General features: G+C 42.2%; 1 protein-coding gene across 1 annotated transcript in view; it reads left to right on the top strand.

Moving 5' to 3' along the window:
* LOC124622240 (myrosinase 1-like) overlaps positions 1-21,536 on the top strand; it is a 108,394-nt gene that overhangs the window by 62,188 nt on the left and 24,670 nt on the right. The window contains exon 7 of the mRNA XM_047147894.1: positions 18,760-18,907. Coding sequence (XP_047003850.1) covers positions 18,760-18,907 — 148 coding nt within the window. The remainder of the gene's footprint in view (positions 1-18,759; positions 18,908-21,536) is intronic.

Below are 21,536 nucleotides of genomic sequence, written 5' to 3'. Positions count from 1 at the left end.
TAATAAAATAAAAATTATTTGTAACTCTTTTTCTTTGCTATCAGTGTAATATAATAAAATGAATATGAGCCGTGACTTATATAAAAAAGAAACACACATTAATGCATTGGCTCAGCATAAAAGAGAAATAACTAAAGTGGGAATATTATTAACAGTGTAAAATGTAGTTTAATTTTGCCCGACGTGTATAAGCACTCAATAACCTAGCTCAGTTCTCAGGGTAGTTACGTAATTGTCGATAATTAATTGTCCTTTTCTTATTTACCCGACACTACTGATATTATTCCAGGCTCATGAGAAGTTGTGTGCTTATTGCACCAGAGAATATTGGCCAAGTCTGTTCGATGTACACTACTGCAATACATAACTTAACGTTGTGGTTTCGTCTCGATTCCCCAATATAAGATAACACGAGTAGCATCTACAAATGAATTCCTATAATGGAACTGGAATCCTGTGACCAGACCTTTTCAGCCTGGGATGTTATCTCGTTATATAAAGAAAATCTGTAAGTAAAATTGTTAAATTATTAGTAGCTGCCTCCGGTCTCGTGGGATCCGAAGTAAAGTTAGTTGTCCTAACCGACGGCAAGTCTCGTAGATGAGCTAAAAGAAAAATGTTAAAGATTTTTCTCACATGGCGCCTAACAATGAAAATTCTTTGTTAAGGCCCATATCTACCTAAGGCCATCCAAGTATCAGACTACCAATTGATTGACCACATACAGAAATTCTTTTGACAAAATAACCATTACATTTTTCGGGTTTCAAGTACAACTTACATTATCAGCTAGTACAACAACATGAGCTTTACAAAAGAACGTCCTCTTAGGTCCGAATCCAAGCAGATATGATAAGTGACAAACAAAGGAAATATAGTTCATGCATATAAGCGCAAGAGTCCATGGAATAACATGTCCATTGTAGTTCTATCTCTTCTTCTTTGGCGTACTTGTAGATTAATGTTTAGTTTACTTTTTTTTTAACCCAAGTCCACCCAGGACAAACAGTACAATATAACAGCTCAAAGTCGCCAGAAATTCACGCACGCTCTGCGCATAGTCGTGTATGGGGTGAAAAAAGTGACTAATCTTGGCCAGTGTTGCTCTGACGAATGTCAAACATTGTCAGTATTCATCGGGGACATGTGCGAATGTTTCACAAAAAAATTTGCAGGCAACCACTTTTCACTGAAAAGTAGATTTCCTGGTTTTCCACTAGGCGGCCATGGCAGCACCTCCAGAGGTCGTTTGTCCCGAAAACCTACTTGTTTCCGTAATACATCTGACTGAAAATATATCCCCAGATATACTGCTACCAGACGGTATTTAGGCCGGCGCACGGTCATTCATCGGCAGCAGACTCCGAGCCAGGACTCCAGTCTTGACATCCAGCCCACGCGTACGCCACCTTCGCTGCCGCCGATCAAACGCTGCCGCTATAGAAAACACCCTGACGGATCTGTCTTCGTGGTTGTGGATGTTTTAAACTTGGTTCACATTTTTCCTCTAGTCATTGACTGTAGACTATTGTAAGGGAACTTTAAGTCTGTGTCCAGAAGGAGGAACTAAAATCATTTGCTGAACTTACTCTGCATTTTGTGTGCTCAAATTGTTTGGTCCTAAACTACAGCCTTCAGCCAATGCCTTTCACTTCTCAATTTTGTATTATTAGTCATCAGAGTGAACAAACAATGTTTATTGGTGTTTTAATAATCATTTTAAAGAATCCTTGACATTCATTGTGTCGCCCATGGTGTATACTTTATTGGCGATGGGGACGGGATGATTAAAAACATCGTCTGTGCACCAACAGCAACATCTAGGGTGTTGGCTGTGCTCTTGGATTGGAAAATCGTGGCAAGGTTAGGTTAGTCCAGATTTCAGGCGGTAAGAGCTGATGGGAGGGTTTTGGGCCGTCATTATGTGGAATGGACTGGGTCCTCTGGTCCAACTGAACCGACAATTAACTGGAAATGTTCATGTTTGGCTACTGGGAGACTGCTTTCTACCATTTATGGACTTCATGTTGCCCAAAAAAAGATGGAATGTTTATGAATGACAATGCACCGTGTCACCGGACTACAGGTGTTCGTGATTGATTTGAAGGACATTCTGGACAGTTTGAGAGAATAATTTGGCCACCCAGATCGACCGACATGAATCTCATCGAACATTTATGGACGTAATCAAGAGGTCAGTTCCTGCACAAAATCCTGCACCGGGAACACTTCCGCAGTTATTGACGGCTATCGAGGTAGGGGACTCGCTGAGTCCATGTCACGTCGAGTTGCTACACCAGGACATGCAAAAGAGGTCCGACACGATATGAATAAGTATCCCATGATTTTTAGTGACAGTGGTAAAGCCGAAAAACGCCATTTGTATATGTCATGACTGCAGAAACACCATAACAACCTAGTCCTTGGTGGACTCCTACTCAGTTCCTTAGTTGGAGAACATCTTCACCCGCTTCATGTGTGGAAATTTTTTGCTGAAATTGACCACAAAGATGCGTGTCTTTAGCTACACGTGTAAGCCGAATCCCAGCGGAAGCTAGCAACCTATACTCCATTTGGACTTACTAGTGCAACCGACTGCCATTCGGAGTAGCGAGCGCTCCAGCCATTTTCTAAAGATATCTCAAACACTTCATTCTTGAAATCCCACATACAGCAAGCTACACAGTCAACAACCTCGTAGCAGACAAAAGTGCTGAGTATATGCCAACCAAGAGATAGTTTCTTTAATATTTCGTAAAGCAAATTTTAGCTGCAAAAAGGAAAAGCGAAGCTTCTTTGTAGCACAGGTCGAAATTTCGGGCTTGTCCTCAATGCTGCACCCATTAACTCCTGTACATGGAGGCAGTACAAAAATTGTCCATACCAGAAGGTACTGGCCAATTCAAGTCGTTACTAATTCAATTGAACTGTTACTAGACAAGAATACCACAGGCAGCACAATCTCTCAAGCTTCACATAACTTTCTCTAGCAAAACAGTGGCACTGGATGCCAGCACGCGACGTGGCTTTCGGAGAACTTAAGCAGGCCCTCCTCCACCCCATTTGTGACACCTCCTACGACCCAACCCAATGACGCCAAATTCAGTAGGAGGCACTGACCGTGATCTTCGACATCAAAAAATTTCGTGATTATTTATATGGTAGAAAATTCCAATTGCTGATTGATCATAAGCCGTTGCTATTCATTTTGAAGGCATCACCATCGACACCCATCAATCTGTTCGCTGTCTACAGCGGTGGGCACTGTTTCTATCTGCACTTATATCTTCGACCTCAAAAAAATCATGATTATATTTATGGTACAAAATTCACATTTTTGTTTGATCATAAGCCGTTGTTGCTCTTTTTCAAGGCCTCTGCGTCCATATGCGCATCTATAACAGTGGGGACTACTTCTATCTACATATAATTATGAAATCCAATTCCACTGCACCACAACACAGGCTAATGGCGAACTTCTGTCAGGATTACCCAAAATTTGATGAAGTGCCAGAAGTATGTTTCCGATAAGACAACGAGGCAGAAGCAGTAGTACCCAGCCTTCCACTGGATGCGATGCTGGTGGGATGTCTTCCTCAAGGAACTCCTTCGTTGTGTCTCCGATCGGAGACACACGAACACAGGACACTGGCGCAAAGACAGAGCTTGCCACACTCCACGCCACCCTGCGCCTGCGTGGCGAGAACCACCATACAGGGACGCTTATTCCAACGTCACAACGACAGCGAGTGCTGGACTTGGTTGGGGGGAGGGGGGTTGATTCTAACAAAGAGACTGGCTCGTCAGCATATATACCGGCGTGATCTTGATGTTGCCATCATGCATATGGTTGTGAAATGCACAGCCTGCTAGAGGAAGAAGGCCAAGCAATGGTCGAGACTACACATACATTTTGCCGGACCATTCTGGGCCATACCTTGCTCTTGGCCATCCATGCAGTCTGACGAACATCTCGTCCAGTCACACCATCCAGTCTCTGGCAATTTATTTTTCAGTAGAAGGACTTCTAAAGACCTTGGTAACATTATAGGCCACAGTTCAAAAAATGGTTCAAGTGGCTCTAAGCACTATGGGTCTTAACATCTGAGGTCATCAGTCCCCTAGACTTTGAAGTACTTAAACCTAACTAACCTAAGGACACACACATCCATGCCCGAGGCAGGATTCGAACCTGAGACCGTAGCAGCAGCGCGATTCCGGATTGAAGCGCCTAGAACCGCTCGGCCACAACGGCCGGCGCCACAGTTCGCTTCAGTTGAATTTACTTCATTTGGCGTAAAGAATGACATCGCAATAACACATACTTAAGTTTACATCTGACTGCCATTATACTCTTCAAAATCATTTCTTGTTCTCATGGGCTCTAACAGTGGTTCCCTGTAACAGTAATTAAACTCCTCTACTGGGTCATGTCCGAAGTCATCCTGACGAACGGCATCGTTTCCTGAAAACATATAAAGCAACTGTAGTCCCAATGGAGGCAAAAATCCCTCACATGAAGCTTTACCTTCTGTTCCATTTCCAGAGATGGATACCCAGGAGGGGCCACAACGAATCAAACAAGGTCGTCTCAACTAAAATCGTCAAATAGTTCCGTGGACCAGCCTGAATCTACAGAACCAAAGCTGATGTAAGTTGGTGTAATTCCATATCCCTCCCTACACCATCTTCTCCCCTTCCGGGCAGGGGGCCGAGGAAGGGATAATAGGTCGCAACGTTACGTGTGCAAGATTGTCCCAGCATCAGGTGTTGCCCTCCTGCCAGACGACGCATGTCTAAGGAACCCAGTTTTTTTTTTACAAAACACGTTACAGGAAACAGATCCCAAGACATCTTACTGCTGGATAGTGTACAGGGTGGCGCATAGCCATCCACTGATAGCTGACCCTGAGCCAGGACTCCATTTCGGACATCTAGCCCACGCCGACAGCCACTGCCGTTATAGACAACACCCCAGATCACCACGACGCCACTGACGGATCTGTTTTCGTGGCGTTCACTTGACAGTTTTGTATATTAGTCGTCAGAGTAGACCTAGAGTGTTTCAAGGTTTCGTTAATAAATGTTTTGAATAATCTTTGACATTGTTTGTGTCACCTACGGCAAATTCTTCAGAAACATTTACGAAATCTCTAGGTTTGTAAACTGTTCACATGCAGTCATGGTTAAATTATACCGAGCGTGGAAAAACGACGCAGTCCACACATCGCCGAGCGATTGTGGTGCACCGCTGGCTGTAGATGCCTGAGGTGAACGACTGCTGGAGTTATGTGTACAGGCAAGTAGACTGCAACTGTTGAGCAACTGACCGTCCACCTCAACCAAGGGGCTACAAACGGTTTCTCTTGAACGGCTATTCAGAGAATATTGCTGCATATTGGTCTCCGCAGCAGGCGCCTGGGTCGGGCACCCTCGCTGGCAGTTGTTCATCAGCGACGATGACTGGAAGTAGCACGCCAGTATCGCAACTGGAAATCCATTGAGCGACGACTGGTGGCCCTTTCAGAAGACAGACTGCCATTGGCGTGTACGGCGAGAACGCCTCAAAGCAAGCACCCTGCAACAATCCAGGTCGTATGAGGAAACGTTGTGGCCTAGGGAGTGTTTCGTGCATCCCCTGTATGATCTCGTCATTCTGGAGGCCACAATGGATTAACTTGTCAATTGCATGATGGCATGTACCAGCATCATAGTGCGTTGTCACACAGTTTGCAGTGCACGTGCATGGTTCGGAAAGCACCAGGATAAGTTAACCGTATTCCGCCAGCCACCAATCTCCGCAGATGTAAACCCAGTCGAGAATCTTTTGGATTACCTCGATCGGGTTGTTCTGGCCGTGGATCTTCAGCCGAGAAACCTTAGTGCAGGTGGCCACGGCACTGGAGTTGGCTTGGCTACCTTCCTGAGTGGCACTGTTCGTTTTCTTCCACCTAGCTCAACGGTCCGCACAGCAAAAGATGGCTATTCAGGCTTTTGACTGGTAGTCTCATTAATGTGAACTGTCATCTACCTTTGATTCAACTGACCTATCTACGTCACTGTTTTCCGGTGCTAACGCCATCTGTATGTCAGAGTCAAAACCTTCAGCATTTACTCTACGTCATTCCCTATTGCTGGGTCAGTACTACTTTCCATATCGAAATTCATAACTACCTCTATGTCAACATACAAATTTCAGTTTTGCCACTCTCTTTCCTGTCTTGCTATTACATAAATACAGTCCAATAAAATTTTTCGTAACATTTTGGAATTAATTTTTGCCATTTTGCTAATTCGCCTTTTCGGACTTTCTCAAACTGTGGATAACTTATTTCGCAATGGAAACCTTCACAAATCTATTGTCTACAATGTTCTGTCATCGCCATGTGCGGCCGAACCTCAAAGCCCTTTTACTATTAGTAAGTATAACTGTTCCACTGCAAGGTGTTGTCCACGTATCTCCAAATACATTTAGGTTTTAAAACCATCCACTGAAGCGCTTCTTGCTTGACGTTTTCCATAACAAGGTTAGCTACTATGGAAAACAAACGACTGAAGTTATTGTTTATTAAATAAAAAAATGGCTCTGAGCACTATGGGACTTAACTTCTGAGGTCATCAGTCCCCTAGAACTTAGAACTACTTACACCTAACTAACCTAAGGACATCACACACGGTCGCGCGGTTCCAGATTGTAGCGCTTAGAACCGCTCGGTCACTCTGGCCGGATTAAATAAAAGTTAGGTGGAGGTAAGTACATGTTTCAATAAATGTAAGATGTCCTTCTCCTACTTAGTTCCCACAAGCTGAAGTGAATCCACCGGAGGTATTCGTGTGAACAGAGAGACAACATCGAAACTCACTAACACGTCGGTTGATTCAATACGCGAAGTCTTCAGACTCTGTATAAAATCTTCTGAGTTTCGAATATGACTTTCATATTTTCCTCCGAGCGTGGAGTAGTGTTTAGGCGGCCACTATAAGTACACAGTTTCGACCAGCAAGTGATTGTCATCGGACCAAAATCCCATTCTGCAGTCCGTGACATAGCGACCTCGCTGCATTGTCAGCGTAAGTGTACTCACACTACTTCACCGGTTGCAGCATATGCTGTTAGTGCGATGACGACCAGTGATTGATGGCGTGTACGGAGTCACACAGTACAAACTGATATCACCTGAAGGTGTCAAGAAGCAAGCACTCTCTACGTCAGGTTCCACTCAGTTCCTATTAATCATTTTTGTCGCCCATAAACCGGAACCTATTTAGGCTTCCTCCACAGAACCTCCAATGGGTCCACTCCTTCCACCTACAGCCAGGTTAGTTGAACAGAGGACGCTGCTTTCGCCAAAGAGATGTGGATTATTACGACTTTCGGTGATAAATGCGGCATGCAGCAAAACTTGGCCAGCTACGATTCATTACAACTGAAGACATAAAGACTGTATATGAGTCCGCGATCATTTTATTTTTAGCACTTTTATTTTCACAAGTCCGTCTTGATCATATAGGTTTCTTTACACTTTATGATCAGTTTCGCCTTATCTCCATCTTCAGATCGTTAAAATATTTTGATACAAATCATCGTCAAGTCAAACATGTTTAACTTGACGATTATATATGTCAGAATATTTTAACGATCTGAAGATGGCGATAAGTCGAAACCGGTCATAAAGTGTAAAGAAATCTATGCGATCAAGACGAACTCGTGAAAATAAAAGTACGATTCATAAGTTCACCATTAACAGGTACTTACATTCACTGCCCTCTGACGCTTGCCTTCAGTTGCTGCCGTTGTTATAAACGCGTGACTGTAAGGCAGTAGCCGCTGAGTTTGTAAGTGATATTCAAATGAGAGCCTATCTCACAGGCTGTAAGACGCGGTAGTCTACAGTGAAGTGTAGATTAGAAAGTTATCTTCCAAAGTTTTAGGTTAGAAAAGCATTTAGGTGTTGCTGACTAAAGCAGTCACACCAGGTTACTGCATTTGTAATTGTGGTAGGACTGATTTAAGCTGTGCGGTAACGTATGCTTTCAATTTTTTATTTAGTAAACCACATGTTGTTGTTGTGGTCTTCAGTGCTGAGACTGGTTTGATGCAGCTCTCCATGCTACTCTAGCCTGTGCAAGCCTCTTCATCTCCCAGTACCTACTGCAATCTACATCCTTCTGAATCTGCTTAGTGTGTTCATCTCTTGGTCTCCCTCTACGATTTTTACCCTTCACGCTGCCCTCCAATGCTAAATTTGTGATCCCTTGATGCCTCAGAACATGTCCTACGAACCGGTCCCTTCTTCTAGTCAAGTTGTGCCACAAACTTCTCTTCTCCCCAATCCTATTCAATACCTCCTCATTAGTTACGTTATCTACCCACCCAATCTTCAACATTTTTGTGCAACACCACATTTCGAAAGTTTCTATTCTCTTCTTGTCCAAACTATTTATCGTCCATGTTTCACTTCCATACATGGCTACACTCCATACAAATACATTCAGAAACGACTTCCTGACACTTAAATCTATACTCGATGTTAACAAATTTCTCTTCTTCAGAAACGCTTTCCTTACCATTGCCAGTCTACAATATTTTATATCCTCTCTACTTCGACCATCATCAGTTATTTTGCTCCGCAAATAGCAAAACTCATTTACTGCTTTAAGTGTCTCATTTCCTAATCTAATCCCCTCAGCATCACCCGACTTAATTCGACTACATTCCATTATCCTCGTTTTGCTGTTGTTGATGTTCATCTTATATCGTCCTTTCAAGACAGTGTCCATTCCGTTCAACTGCCCCTCCAAGTCCTTTGCTGTCTCTGACAGAATTACAATGTCATCGGCGAACCTCAAAGTTTTTATTTCTTCTCCATGGATTTTAATACCTACTCCGAATTTTACTTTTGTTTCCTTTACTGCTTGCTCAATATACAGATTGAATAACATCGGGGAGAGGCTACAACCCTGTCTCACTCCCTTCCCAACCACTGCTTCCCTTTCATGCCCCACGCTCTTATAACTGCCATCTGGTTTCTGTATTTTACCCCTTCCGCCTTTAGAATTTGAAAGAGAGTATTCCAGTCAACATTGTCAAAACCTCTAAGTCTATAAATGCTAGAAATGTAGGTTTGCCTTTCCATACTCTTTCTTCTAAGATAAATCGTAAGGTCAGTATTTCCTCACGTGTTCCAACATTTCTACTTAATCCAAACTGATCTTCCCCGAGGTCGGCTTCTACCAGTTTTCCATCAGTCTGTAAAGAATTCGCGTTAGTATTTTGCAGCTGTGACTTATTAAACTGATAGTTCAGTAATTTTCACATCTGTCAACACCTGCTTTCTTTGCGATTGGAATTATTATATTCTTCTTGAAGTCTGAGGGTATTTCGCCTGTCTCGTACATCTTGCTCACCAGATGGTAGAGTTTTGTCAGGACTGGCTCTCCCAAGGCCGTCAGTAGTTCTAATGGAATGTTGTCTACTCCCAGGGCCCTGTTTCGACTCAGGTCTTTCAGTGCTCTTGTCAAACTCTTCACGCAGTATCATATCTCCCCTTTCATCTTCCTCTACATTCTCCTCCATTTCCATAATATTGTCCTCGAGTACATCGCCCTTGTATAGACCATCTATATACTCCTTCCACCTATCTGCTTTCCCTTCTTTGCTTAGAACTGGGTTTCCATCTGAGATCTTGATGTTCATACAAGTGGTTCTCTTATCTCCAAAGGTCTCTTTAATTTTCCTGTAGGCAGTATCTATCTTAACCCTAGTGAGATAAGCATCTACATCCTTACATTTGTCCTCTAGCCATGCCAGCTTAGCCATTTTACACTTCCTGTCGATCTCATTTTTGAGACGTTTGTATTCCTTTTTGCCTGCTTCATTTACTGCATTATATAATTTATCCTTTCATCAATTAAATTCAATATTTCTTCTGTTACCCAAGGATTTCTACTAGCCCTCGTCATTTTTACCTACTTGATCGTCTGCTACCTTCACTACTTCAACCATCAGAGCTACCCATTCTTGTTCTACTGTATTTCTTCCCCCATTCCTGTCAATTGTTCCCTTATGTTCTCCCTGAAACTCTGTACAACCGCTGGTGTAGTCAGTTTATCCAGGTCCCATCTCCTTAAATTCCCACCTTTTTGCAATTTCTTCAGTTTTAATCTACAGTTCATAGCCAATAGATTGTGGTCAGAGTCCACATCTGCTCCTGGAAATTTCTTACAATTTAAAACCTGGTTCCTAAATCTCTGTCTTACCATTATATAATCTATCCGATACCTTTTAATATCTCCAGGATTCTTCCATGTATGCAACCTTCTTTTATGGTTCTTGAACCAAGTGTTAGCTATAATTGAGTTATGCTCTGTGCAAAATTCTACCAGACGGCTTCTTCTTTCATTTCTTACTCCCAATCCATATTCACCTACTATGTTTCCTTCTCTCCCTTTTCCTACTCTCGAATTCCAGTCACCCATGACTATTAAATTTTCGTCTCCCTTCACTACCTGAATAATTTCTTTTATCTCATCATACATTTCGTCAATTTCTTCGTCATCTGCAGAGCTAGTTGGCACCTAAACTTGTACTACTGTAGTAGGCATGGGCTTCGTGTCTATCTTGGCCACAATAATACGTTCACTATGCTGTTTGTAGTAGCTTACCGGCACTCCTATTTTTTTTCATTATTAAACCTATTCCTGCATTACCCCTATTTGATTTTGTATTTATAACCCTGTATTCACCTGATCAGAAGTCTTGTTCCTCCTGCCACCGAACTTCACTAATTCCCACTATATCTAACTTTAACCTATTCATTTCCCTTTTTAAATTTTCTAACCTACCTGCCCAATTAAGGGATCTGACATTCCACGGTCCGATCCGTAGAATGCCAGTTTTCTTTCTCCTGATAACGACGTCCTCTTGAGTAGTCCGCTCCCGGAGATCGGAATGGGGGACTATTTTTACCTCCGGAATATTTTACCCAGAAGGACGCCATCATTGTTTAACCATACAGTAAAGCTGCATGCCCTCGGGAAAAATTACTGCTGTAGTTTCCCCTTGCTTTCAGCCGTTCGCTGTACCAGCACAGCAAGGCCTTTTTGGTTAATGTTACATGGCCAGATCAGTCAATCAGGCAGACTGTTGCCCCTGCTACTGAAGAGGCTGCTGCCCCTCTTCAGGAACCATACGTTTGTCTGGCCTCTCAACAGATACCCCTCTGTTGTGGTTGCACCTACGGTACGGTTATCTGTATCGTTGAGGCACGCAAGCCTCCCCACCAGCTGCAGGGTCCATGGTTCGTGGTGGTGGTGGGGGGGGGGGGGGGCTGGAGACGGGAGGGGGGAGGGGGGAGGTAGTAAACTACATAAATACTCAGTTAACACAATTGCGTTAAAATGATTTTAGCTCTCGCAACACCAAGAGGAGAGGTGCACATTACGCCCATGTATCGGGTGATCAAAAAGTCAGTATAAATTTGAAAACTGAATAAATCATATAATAATGTAGATAGAGAGGTACAAATTGACACACATGCTTTGAATGACATGGTGTTTTATTAGAACAAAAAAAAAAAATACGAAAGTTCAAAAAATGTCCGACAGATGGCGCTTCATCTGATCAGAATAGCAATCATTAGCATAACAAAGTAAGACAAAGCAAAGGTGATGTTCTTTACAGGAAATGCTCAATATGTCCACCATCATTCCTCAACAATAGCTGTAGTCGAGGATATAATGTTGTGAACAGCACTGTAAAACATGTCCGGAGTTATGGTGAGGCATTGGCGTCGGATGTTGTATTTCAGCATCCCTAGAGATGTCGGTCGATCACGATACACTTGCGATTTCAGGTAACCCCAAAGCCAATAATCGCACGGACTGAGGTCTGGGGACCTGGGAGGCCAAGCATGACGAAAGTGGCGGGTAAGCACAAGATCATCACCAAACGACGCGCGCAAGAGATCTTTCACGCGTCTAGCAATATGGGGTGGAGCGCCATCCTGCATAAATATCGTACGTTCCAGCAGGTCTTTATCAGCCAGGCTGGGGATGATGCGATTCTGTACCATATCGGCGTACCTCTCACCCGTCACTGTAGCAGTTTTGCTGTCCAACGTCATCAGTCGGACATTTTGTGAACTTTGCTTTTTTCTGGTTCTAATAAAACCCCATGTCATTCCAAGCACGCGTGTCATTTTTTGCCTCTCTATCTACATTATTCCGTGATTTATTATAAAGTTTTCAAATTTATACTGACTTTTTGATCACTCGGTACATTACGCCCACCTTTTGAAAAAAATTGTGATGTACTCATGTACTTTATATTTTAAAATTATGAGAAAGTATTCATTGTGTTTATCAATTTATTATACCAGATTCTGTAATTATATTGAATTTTTCAGTGCAACGTAAATTATAGTACTAAATGTGACATTCATTTTTTCAAATCCACGATCCTTCTTAGACATCCATATATCTTAAAACAAAGTGTCGTGAGTAAACTCAACGATAGTTAACGAAATTCGTACTCTTTTAAACCTTCTTGTGGTGGTCATAAAGAGCCCCTCCCCTCCGCGTACACACTGCAGAACATGCGTTGGTACTGCTAGGACTCCGTTAAAAGATATTTTCAGTTTCTGGACCCTATTCGTGCTTCAGTACCGTATAAAGAGGGTGTTGTTAATGAAAGTTAAAATCATATAACGAATTTTTTTTGTGATGGTGTAATATATTCACCCCACCCCCCTCTTCTCGGTAATACGCTTAATGAAAAATACATTGCTATTGCTAAGTTTAATTTTGAGTCGACCACCTGTATATCCAGAATAACAGCGAAGATTTAATGACAAGACAACGGTTCCTCATAGACGTCAAACGAAAGAGATAGTAACAGGCAATTTAAACTCACAGTAATTGAGCAACGCCGGCCGAAGTGGCCGAGCGGTTAAAGGCGCTACAGTCTGGAACCGCACGACCGCTACGGTCGCAGGTTCGAATCCTGCCTCGGGCATGGATGTGTGTGATGCCCTTAGGTTAGTTAGGTTTAAGTAGTTCTAAGTTCTAGGGGACTTATGACCACAGCAGTTGAGTCCCATAGTGCTCAGAGCCATAATTGCGCAACACTAAAGAACAAAAGCGTTACCAATCAGAAATATTACTATCAGATAATGGCTTTATAGTATAATGAAGAGAAAGGCTAATAGAATTCCACTTTACAAAATATACTATGAATACACCAACACTTATATTATGGCAAGCAGAGGATTGCAGTTTTTGCCAGTGGACGCGGTGAATCAAATAAAATTATCCCATAGAATACGCTGGAATTTCAGCCTCAGTTAATAAAGGCCGTAGCCCTGTTATACACAGTGAAATAATCAGAATTACAACGACGCCTAGCCGGCCAGTGTGGCCGAGCGGTTCTAGGCGCTATAGTCTGGAACCGCGCGACCGCTACGGTCGCAGGTTCGAATCCTGCCTCGGGCATGGATGCGTGTGATGTCCTTACGTTAGTTAGGTTTAAGTAGTTCTAAATTCTAGGGGACTGATGACCACTGCAGTTAAGTCCCATAGTGCTCAAAGCCATTTGAACCATTTCTTGTGTTCCGGTTTTCCCACAGCATGTTTCAGTGTTGTACGATGCTGTGCTCCAAAGGAACAGTCTCAGAAATTTCTCCCTCAAGTTAACGCCTATTTTTGATACTAACAGACTTCTCTTAGCAAGGAATGCCCTTTTTCCCAGTGCTAGTCTGCTTTTGATGTCCTCCTTGCTCCTTCCGTTATTTTCTTGCCTAGGTAGTAGAATTCTTTCATCTACTTCATGGCAATCAATCCTGATTTTAAATTTCTCGCTGTCCTCATGTACGATACTTCTTATTACTTTCTCTTTCTTAGATTTACTCTTAATCCATATTATGTACTCATTAGACTGTTTATTCCATTCGGCAACCATGCAATTCTTCCTCACTTTCACTCAGAATAAAATTGTCATCAGCGAATCGTACCATTAATACACTTTCACCATGAATTTTAATTCCACTCTTAACCTTTCTTTCATTTCCCATCGTTCCTTCTTCGGTGTACAGATTGAACAGTAGGATCGAAAGACTGCATCCCTGTCTTCAACCCTTTTCAATACTAGCACTTAGTCCTTGTCATCCACTCTTATTATTCCCGCTTGTTTCTTGTACATGTTGCACACTACTGGCCATTAAAATTGCTACATCAAGAAGAAATGCAGATGATAAACGGGTATTCATTGAACGAATATATTATACTAGAACTGACATGGGATTACATTTTCACGCAATTTCGGTGGACAGATCCTGAGAAATCAGTACCCAGAACAACCACCTCTGGCCGTAATACGGGCCTTGATACGCCTGGGCATTGAGTCAAACAGAGCTTGGATGGCGTGTACAGGTACAGCTGCCAATGCAACTTCAACACAATACCACAGTTCACCAAGAGTTGTGACTGGCGTATTGTGACGAGCCAGTTGCTCGGCCACCATTGACCAGACGTTTTCAATTGGTGAGAGATCTGGAGAATGTGCTGGCTAGGGCAGCAGTCGGACATTTTCTGTATCCAGAAAGGCCCGTACAGGTCCTGCAACATGCGGTCGTGCATTATCCTGCTGAAATGTAGGGTATCGCAGCAATCGAATGAAGGGTAGAGCCACGGGTCGTAACACATCTGAAATGTAACGTCTATTGTTCAAAGCACTGTCAATGCGAACAAGAGGTGTCCGAGACGTGTAGCCAATAGCACCCCATACCATCACGCCGGGTGATACGCCAGTATGGCGATGACGAATACACGCTTCCCATGTGCGTTCACCGCGATGTCGCCAAACACGGATGCGACCATCATGATGCTGTCAATGGAACCTGGATTCATCCGAAAAAAATGATGTTTTGCCATTCGTGTACCCAGGTTCGTCGTTGAGCACACCATCCCAGGAGCTCCTGCCTGTGATGCAGCTTCAAGGGTAACCGCAGCCACGGTCTCCGAGCCGACAGTCCATGCTGCTGCAAAATTCGTCGAACTGTTTGTGCGGAAGGTCTTCCAAACGTCCGCATCTGTTGACTCAGGGATCGAGACGTGGCTGCACGATCCGTTACAGGCATGCGGATAAGTTGCCTGTCATCTCGACTGCTAGTGATACGAGGCCGTTGGGAAACAGCACAGCGTTCCGTATTACCCTCCTGAACCCACCGGTTCCATATTCTGCTAACACTCATTGGATCTCGACCAACGCGAGCAGCAATGTCGCGACACGATAAACCGCAATCGCGATAGGCTAAAATCCGACCTTTATCAAAGTTGTAAACGTGATGGTACACATTTCTCCTCCGTACACGAGGCTTCACAACAACGTTTCACCAGGCAACGCCGGTCAAATGCTGTTGGTGTATGAGAAATCGGTTGGAAACTTTTCTCATGTCAGCACGTTGTAGGTGTCACCACCGGTGTCAGCCTTGTGTCAATGCTCTGAAAAGCCAATCATTTACATATCACAGCATCTTCTTCCTGTCGGTTAAATTTCGCGTCTGTAGCACGTCATCTTCGTGGTGTAGCAATTTTAATGGCCAGTAGTGTATATTACCCGTCTCTCCCTATAGCTTATCCCTATTTTTCTCGGACATCTTGCACCATTTATCATAAAAAAGTACAAAAATCACATTGCATCACGAATCTCTATCCACAGTAGAGAGGGAATGTGAAAAAGAACCATACAAACTTGAAAATTCGTACGGACAAGTGCATACGATTCAACGTATTTTGCTGACTATAAGACGCCCTTTTTCCATAAAAAAAAATTGTCTCAAAAATTCAGGTACGTCTTATAAGCGAAATTAATATAAAAATGAGCAATGTTGGATTTAAAATTCTCTCTAATCTTACAAAAGGACGTATATTCGATGTCGCGGGAAACCTACATATAACTGGCAGCATTGGATTCAACTGGCAGCAGCAGTGCAGCGATGCGACGAACATGAGCTGCGGTGATTCTCAAGCTTGGTAACTCTGTCTTCCTCCAGCCTCCCACCACAAACCCGGAAAACTGTCTAGCCTATGATGCGTCACTGCAGTCTACGATGCCGGTGAACTTGAATTGAAAGTGATTTGTGTTATGGGTAACAGTACAACATTTTTGTTAGTAGCTAGTTTCGTAGCGGAAAAAATGAGAGGTGTTCATATGATGCAGGCTATAAATTGAAAGTAACAGCATATGCAGAAGAACATGGAAACAGAGCGGCTGTGCGGTATTTACGCCCTGCAACAGAGAAAAAAACCAATTACGATTGGCGGGCTAATAAAGAAGAACTGAAAAAAATGAGGCAGACTAAATGTGCAAATAGAGGACTGAATGCAAACTGGCCAAAACTAGAAGATGGCGTATTGTAATAGATTCAACGACACCGTGAAAATGGAACTTGAATTAGTATAAAAGTGATTCAAATACACGCTCGTAAGCTAGTGCTACAGTGGAAACAGGCTTTAAGGATGCAGTTTGTTGGTGCTACCTGTTTATGAGGCATCATGGATTTAGCATGCAAACCTAACCCAAAATCTCTCAGAAAATGCCACGAGACTATGGAGAGAAAATATTATCTTTCCATCACTTTATTATTCAACATCTAAAGAGAACTGGTGTGGAATTAAGCCAATAGCGAATACTGACGAAACTCGTCTGAGGTTTTTTGTGCCCTGTAACAGACCCGTTGCCATGAAAAGTGTTACAATCGTAATTATAAAAACAAGTGGACATGAAAAAATGTAATATACTGTTGCCCAGTTGTGCTGAAGGTACTAAACGTAATCCAATTATCATTTTCAAGCGCAAAACAATGCCAAAACCGTCTGAGATGCCGCCAGATGTTGTTGCTCACATACATGACAAGGGTAGGACGGACGAAAGTGGTATGAAATTATGGTTTGACAGAGTGTAGGAGAGAAGGAAAGGTGCTTTATTGAAGAAGAATTCTCTTCTTGTGCTAGATAGACATTTGAAAAATTCTGTGAAAGAGAAATTGAGACGGGGAAGTACAGAGATTGCTGTTATTCCGGGAGGAGGTACTTAACAACTGAAACCTCTTGATGTCTCCAAAAATCAACCGTTGAAAATGTTTATGAGAGAGGAATGGAACAAATGGATGATGGGTGAAACCCAACATGAAGTCACGCCGAATGGAGCTATAAAACGATCTACAATCAAACAATTGTGTCAGTGGATAAAACAGCCGTGTTCTAGATTGAGAGAAGACATTATTGTTAAATCTTTCAAGAAGTGGGGCGTAAGTAACGCTCTCCATGGTTATCAAGAACATCTTAAGTATGAAGATGTCAGCGAAGACGACTAAGAGGAAGAATAAGAAGAGGAGAAGAAGAAGAAAGTTCAGACAACTATTTTCAGGGATTTTAAAAGTCATGTCGGTTTTATAAACTAAGATTTTTTTTTTATTTTGGCTTTGCAATGTAATAATAACAATGGTAATTTTTTCTAAATTGCTTAAAAATTAAGGTGCCTCTTATAGTCTGTAGTATCTTGTAGCCCGTAAAATACGGTACATACTTGGCCTTGGTGTCATCTTGAAGGAAAACAAATCAAGTTTTGATCCACGTGGTACGCTAGTACAGAATCGCGCAACCGGGATCGCTAACGGTAGTTACAGCAAAGATGGCTACTCTTACCAGTCCCGGGTGTGCTTGCAGTGTATTTTGGTTCTAAGAGTCTATATGTGACAACTCTATATCGTCATTTGCGTACAGAGTAAGCTAAAGATCCATGCAATACGCATACTACTTATGAGTGGCGTGAGTGTTACATTGAAAGTGGATGCTTGTTAAGACAACACTGATCCTCAGGTCGTCCCCATGCATCCGACGACATTGTAGACAAGTGAGACGAAGCTTTATGAATAGTCGTACAAAACAGACCCATGGTGTTTCTCGAGACCTGGGCGTGCCCTCTACGACTGTTTGGCTTGTACTAAGAAAACACTTGCGTCTCCAACATCCGTGGTTTCCTGAAGAATGTCCGCTTTCCATGAAAGTGGAAGGGACGAGGTGCGCCAATCGCATGACCCCGCATTCACAGGGCTTGACACCCCTTGACATTTTCTTCTGGAAATTCACCAACGAGACCATATTTATTCCACACCTATAGGTTTCTTTACCAGGACTCGAAGCTAGAATCTACGACACCAGAGTGGTGCAGCGAGTTTGGCAAGAAATCGACTTCAGATGGGATGAGAACAGCGTAGCCAGTTGAAGTCACGTTGAACTTGTTTAGGTATTCGGTAAAAGAAAAAGATGTATTTTGATTTTGCTCCAAAATAAATCATTATACGTTTTCAAAGTTGTAAAGTCCTTTTTGATACATCCAGTTTATCGTCATAAGCCAATGCTAAATTTAAGTATGCTGTACATTAATTTCAGGATTACTTACATAAAGATCTTTGGCAAGTCTCGTAAGCTACAACGCTCTTCTAATTTGTTCCAACATCACTACGTAAAATGTGCCTACAATTAGGATATACAACACGATCATTCATCCATAACATCTGTTCTTGATGAACGTCGCCTGTCATACTTGTAGTCAGTGAAGGGCTACAGTGTTAGTTAAGAAGCAAAAACACATTAAAGTATATACAGAATTCTCGACCACACTAGAGACAGCTCACGCGGCGTGGTCGTTGTGAATTTAATAAGGATTCTGTGTGTATGTCTGTTCATCCCATCCCACAGATGGGACATTACGCGCACCCCATCTACAGTGAGGAGGGCGACTACCCTCCTGTGATGCGGCAGAGGGTGGACGCCAACAGCGCCGCAGAGGGGAGGCCACGCTCCAGGCTGCCTTCTTTCACCAGTGAGGAAGTCGCCTACATCAGGGGTGAGTGTCCACTTGGTAGCCACGACCAAACTCCCTGTTCTTACAAGGCGACCGCGCCTACCCGTTATTACCGATTTCGTTCAAGTTTATTGTACGTGCAGAGCTTGACTGCAAATGAAAGTGAGAGAAGTGGGAGCTCCAGATAGCCAAGCATTTAAAAAAAGCAGACCACTTACGTCCAAGCTATTTACACGCAGCGTTCGTCGCAGCGGAAAGAATGCAGAGCGATAATCCGAGGGTCACGGGTTCGAGTCACTATGCTGAAACTCTTGTTATTTTCTATTTTTAAGTTATTTTCACTTAAGATGAATCGAATAAAAGCTCAGTATATTGTAAACATTAATATTTTCATAAATAGCATGAGAAGGAAAAGGAAAAGAAAATCTGTGATTGTAAATAAATTTCCGGGAAACGGTGGTCTTTACGGCATCCACGCGATTATGATGATAACATTCCACGAAGGGATACTAATTAAAGCGAATTAGACCTTGTATTCTGTTAGTTTCATTTTGATTTTAAAGCAGTCCTCGGCAGCTAATGCAAATATGTGATATGTATTTGTATTCCAAGGTAATTTGATCAAGAAGCTGCTCTTGTCTCATCCAGAGTGACAAGGGAATCATTTTCCGAGTAGACTGCATCGAAACACATTAAATTGTACATCACCGATATCCTCGCCAAAATTTGGCGAAATGATACGTTATACGCGGTTTGCTGCCAATTGTCTCATGAAACAGACCTATTCTTGAATATAAACCAATGTATTTTTTTTTCTATAGGAACTTTAAAATGATCATGAACTTGGTAAAAATGCGACGTTTATAAAGTGTGCTAGATCTCTTGAAAATTACTATTTTCCCTGGTGTTACGATGAATATCACCCCAGTAGGTGTAAATCTTCAGCTACAAAATAATGGAAGTATATAATTTTATGTACTGTAATTTCATACACGCCTTACAATCCCTTCTTGGAAATTTATTTGCAATCGCAAAATTCTTTCGCCTTTGTTTCCATGGCTTGTATGAAAACATTAATGAATAAGATACACTGAGCATTATTTCGATTATTTGAAGTGCAAGTAATGTAAAATTCGAAAAAAAACCATTTCATAAGAACTGGAGCCTACGACTCTCGGATCAACGTTCTACATCCTTTTCACTGCTGCAACCGCTGCCGATGAACAGTACTAACATACATGGTTCTTTCCTCGCCCGCCCCAACACTATTTTTTTTCTGACCGTTAGGCATGTGGTGCTCCCATTTCTGTCGCTTTCACTTCTGACCAAGCCATGCACACGAGGTGTGGCTGTAAAATAACGGGACAATATACTCCGCTCCTCTGCCCCTACAAAGCTGCGTGCGAATTTTCCACCGATGAAAACAGTGCTGGATATGACATTAGGGGAACAGATAAAAGTCACATGGTGCTATGTCAGGCGAATAAGGTGAATAGTCTAACAATGAGCTGGTGTATTTCGCTTTTCCAGGGATTTTAGCACATAATTTGAATATAGCTTAGGGTACTGTATACACTTCATTTCGTCAAAATCGGCCCCGGAAAAAGAAGCTATCCCTTATTGTTATGAAAATGTATGTATATCACACATCTTCTCTGAAACCACTCCAGCGATTTCAGTTAAATATGGCACACGTATCACTTATTGTCTGGAAAGAATTGCTGTTGGGGCAGGAAAGACCCACCTAAGAAAGGGTGGATGTTGGGGTGGGAAAGCAGTGTAGGCCATGACTCACGAATGCCCAGATTTTATTCATCCAGTATTTGAGACGAGAGCACCTAGTGACTGACACGAACTTCAGAATGTGTATAGTATAAGATACTTATTGGTTTGAAGAATATTACGAGAAATAGGAAAAATAAATACTCTTTGACTTTTCAGCTTCCTCACATTTAGGAAATTGTTTTTATTGCTTTCTATGTGGCACATTATACGGTTCAAAGTATTGAATACAATGAATAATATAATACCTACAACTCAGTTATAGCTTGCATACCCTGAGGTCGAGATGACCCTGGCCTTGAGTTACATCCCACACTTCTACGAAGTAGATCAAGTAGCACATATTTTCCATTCTCCTAAGTTTTATATCCACATTATCCATGCACTGCTTGTATTTTTAATGCAAATCATTGCAAGGCTTGTTGTATCCATGTTATTATCCACATAGTAGCCCACATCTCACCCTTACTTCCATCTGTCTGTAACCCAGATCTTCGATTACTTGTCAAGTGTGTAAACCTTTCAAGTGATTTTTTTTAGCATGTAAACCACTTTTGAAGATTGACTTTCTCTAATTTTTATGTTGCATGTAACGTTCTATTACTGTCTTTGTTATGTACTTGGTCTTTTTAAGGTTTTAGGCAACTTTCTGCCTATTATGGAAACAACATTGACAAATTTTATATCAGCTTTACAAACTGTAATAACAAATTTTTTATTCAGCACTTAGGTAAATTCGCACATTGGCATAAGACCTTAATGAGATGTATCATGCCTTACCACAGCTTACGTTATTATTATGTTAACAACTTTAATATATCTGTTAAAACTCTTTTCACATTATCTAACATTGGTATGTAGTTAGTATTGCTATCTTTCTGCCTCTGGT

This window comes from Schistocerca americana, chromosome 7 (assembly GCF_021461395.2).
Source record: "Schistocerca americana isolate TAMUIC-IGC-003095 chromosome 7, iqSchAmer2.1, whole genome shotgun sequence".
NCBI lineage: Eukaryota > Metazoa > Arthropoda > Insecta > Orthoptera > Acrididae > Schistocerca > Schistocerca americana.
Note: the sequence above shows the minus strand (reverse complement) of the source record. Positions and strands in the feature narration are given on the sequence as shown.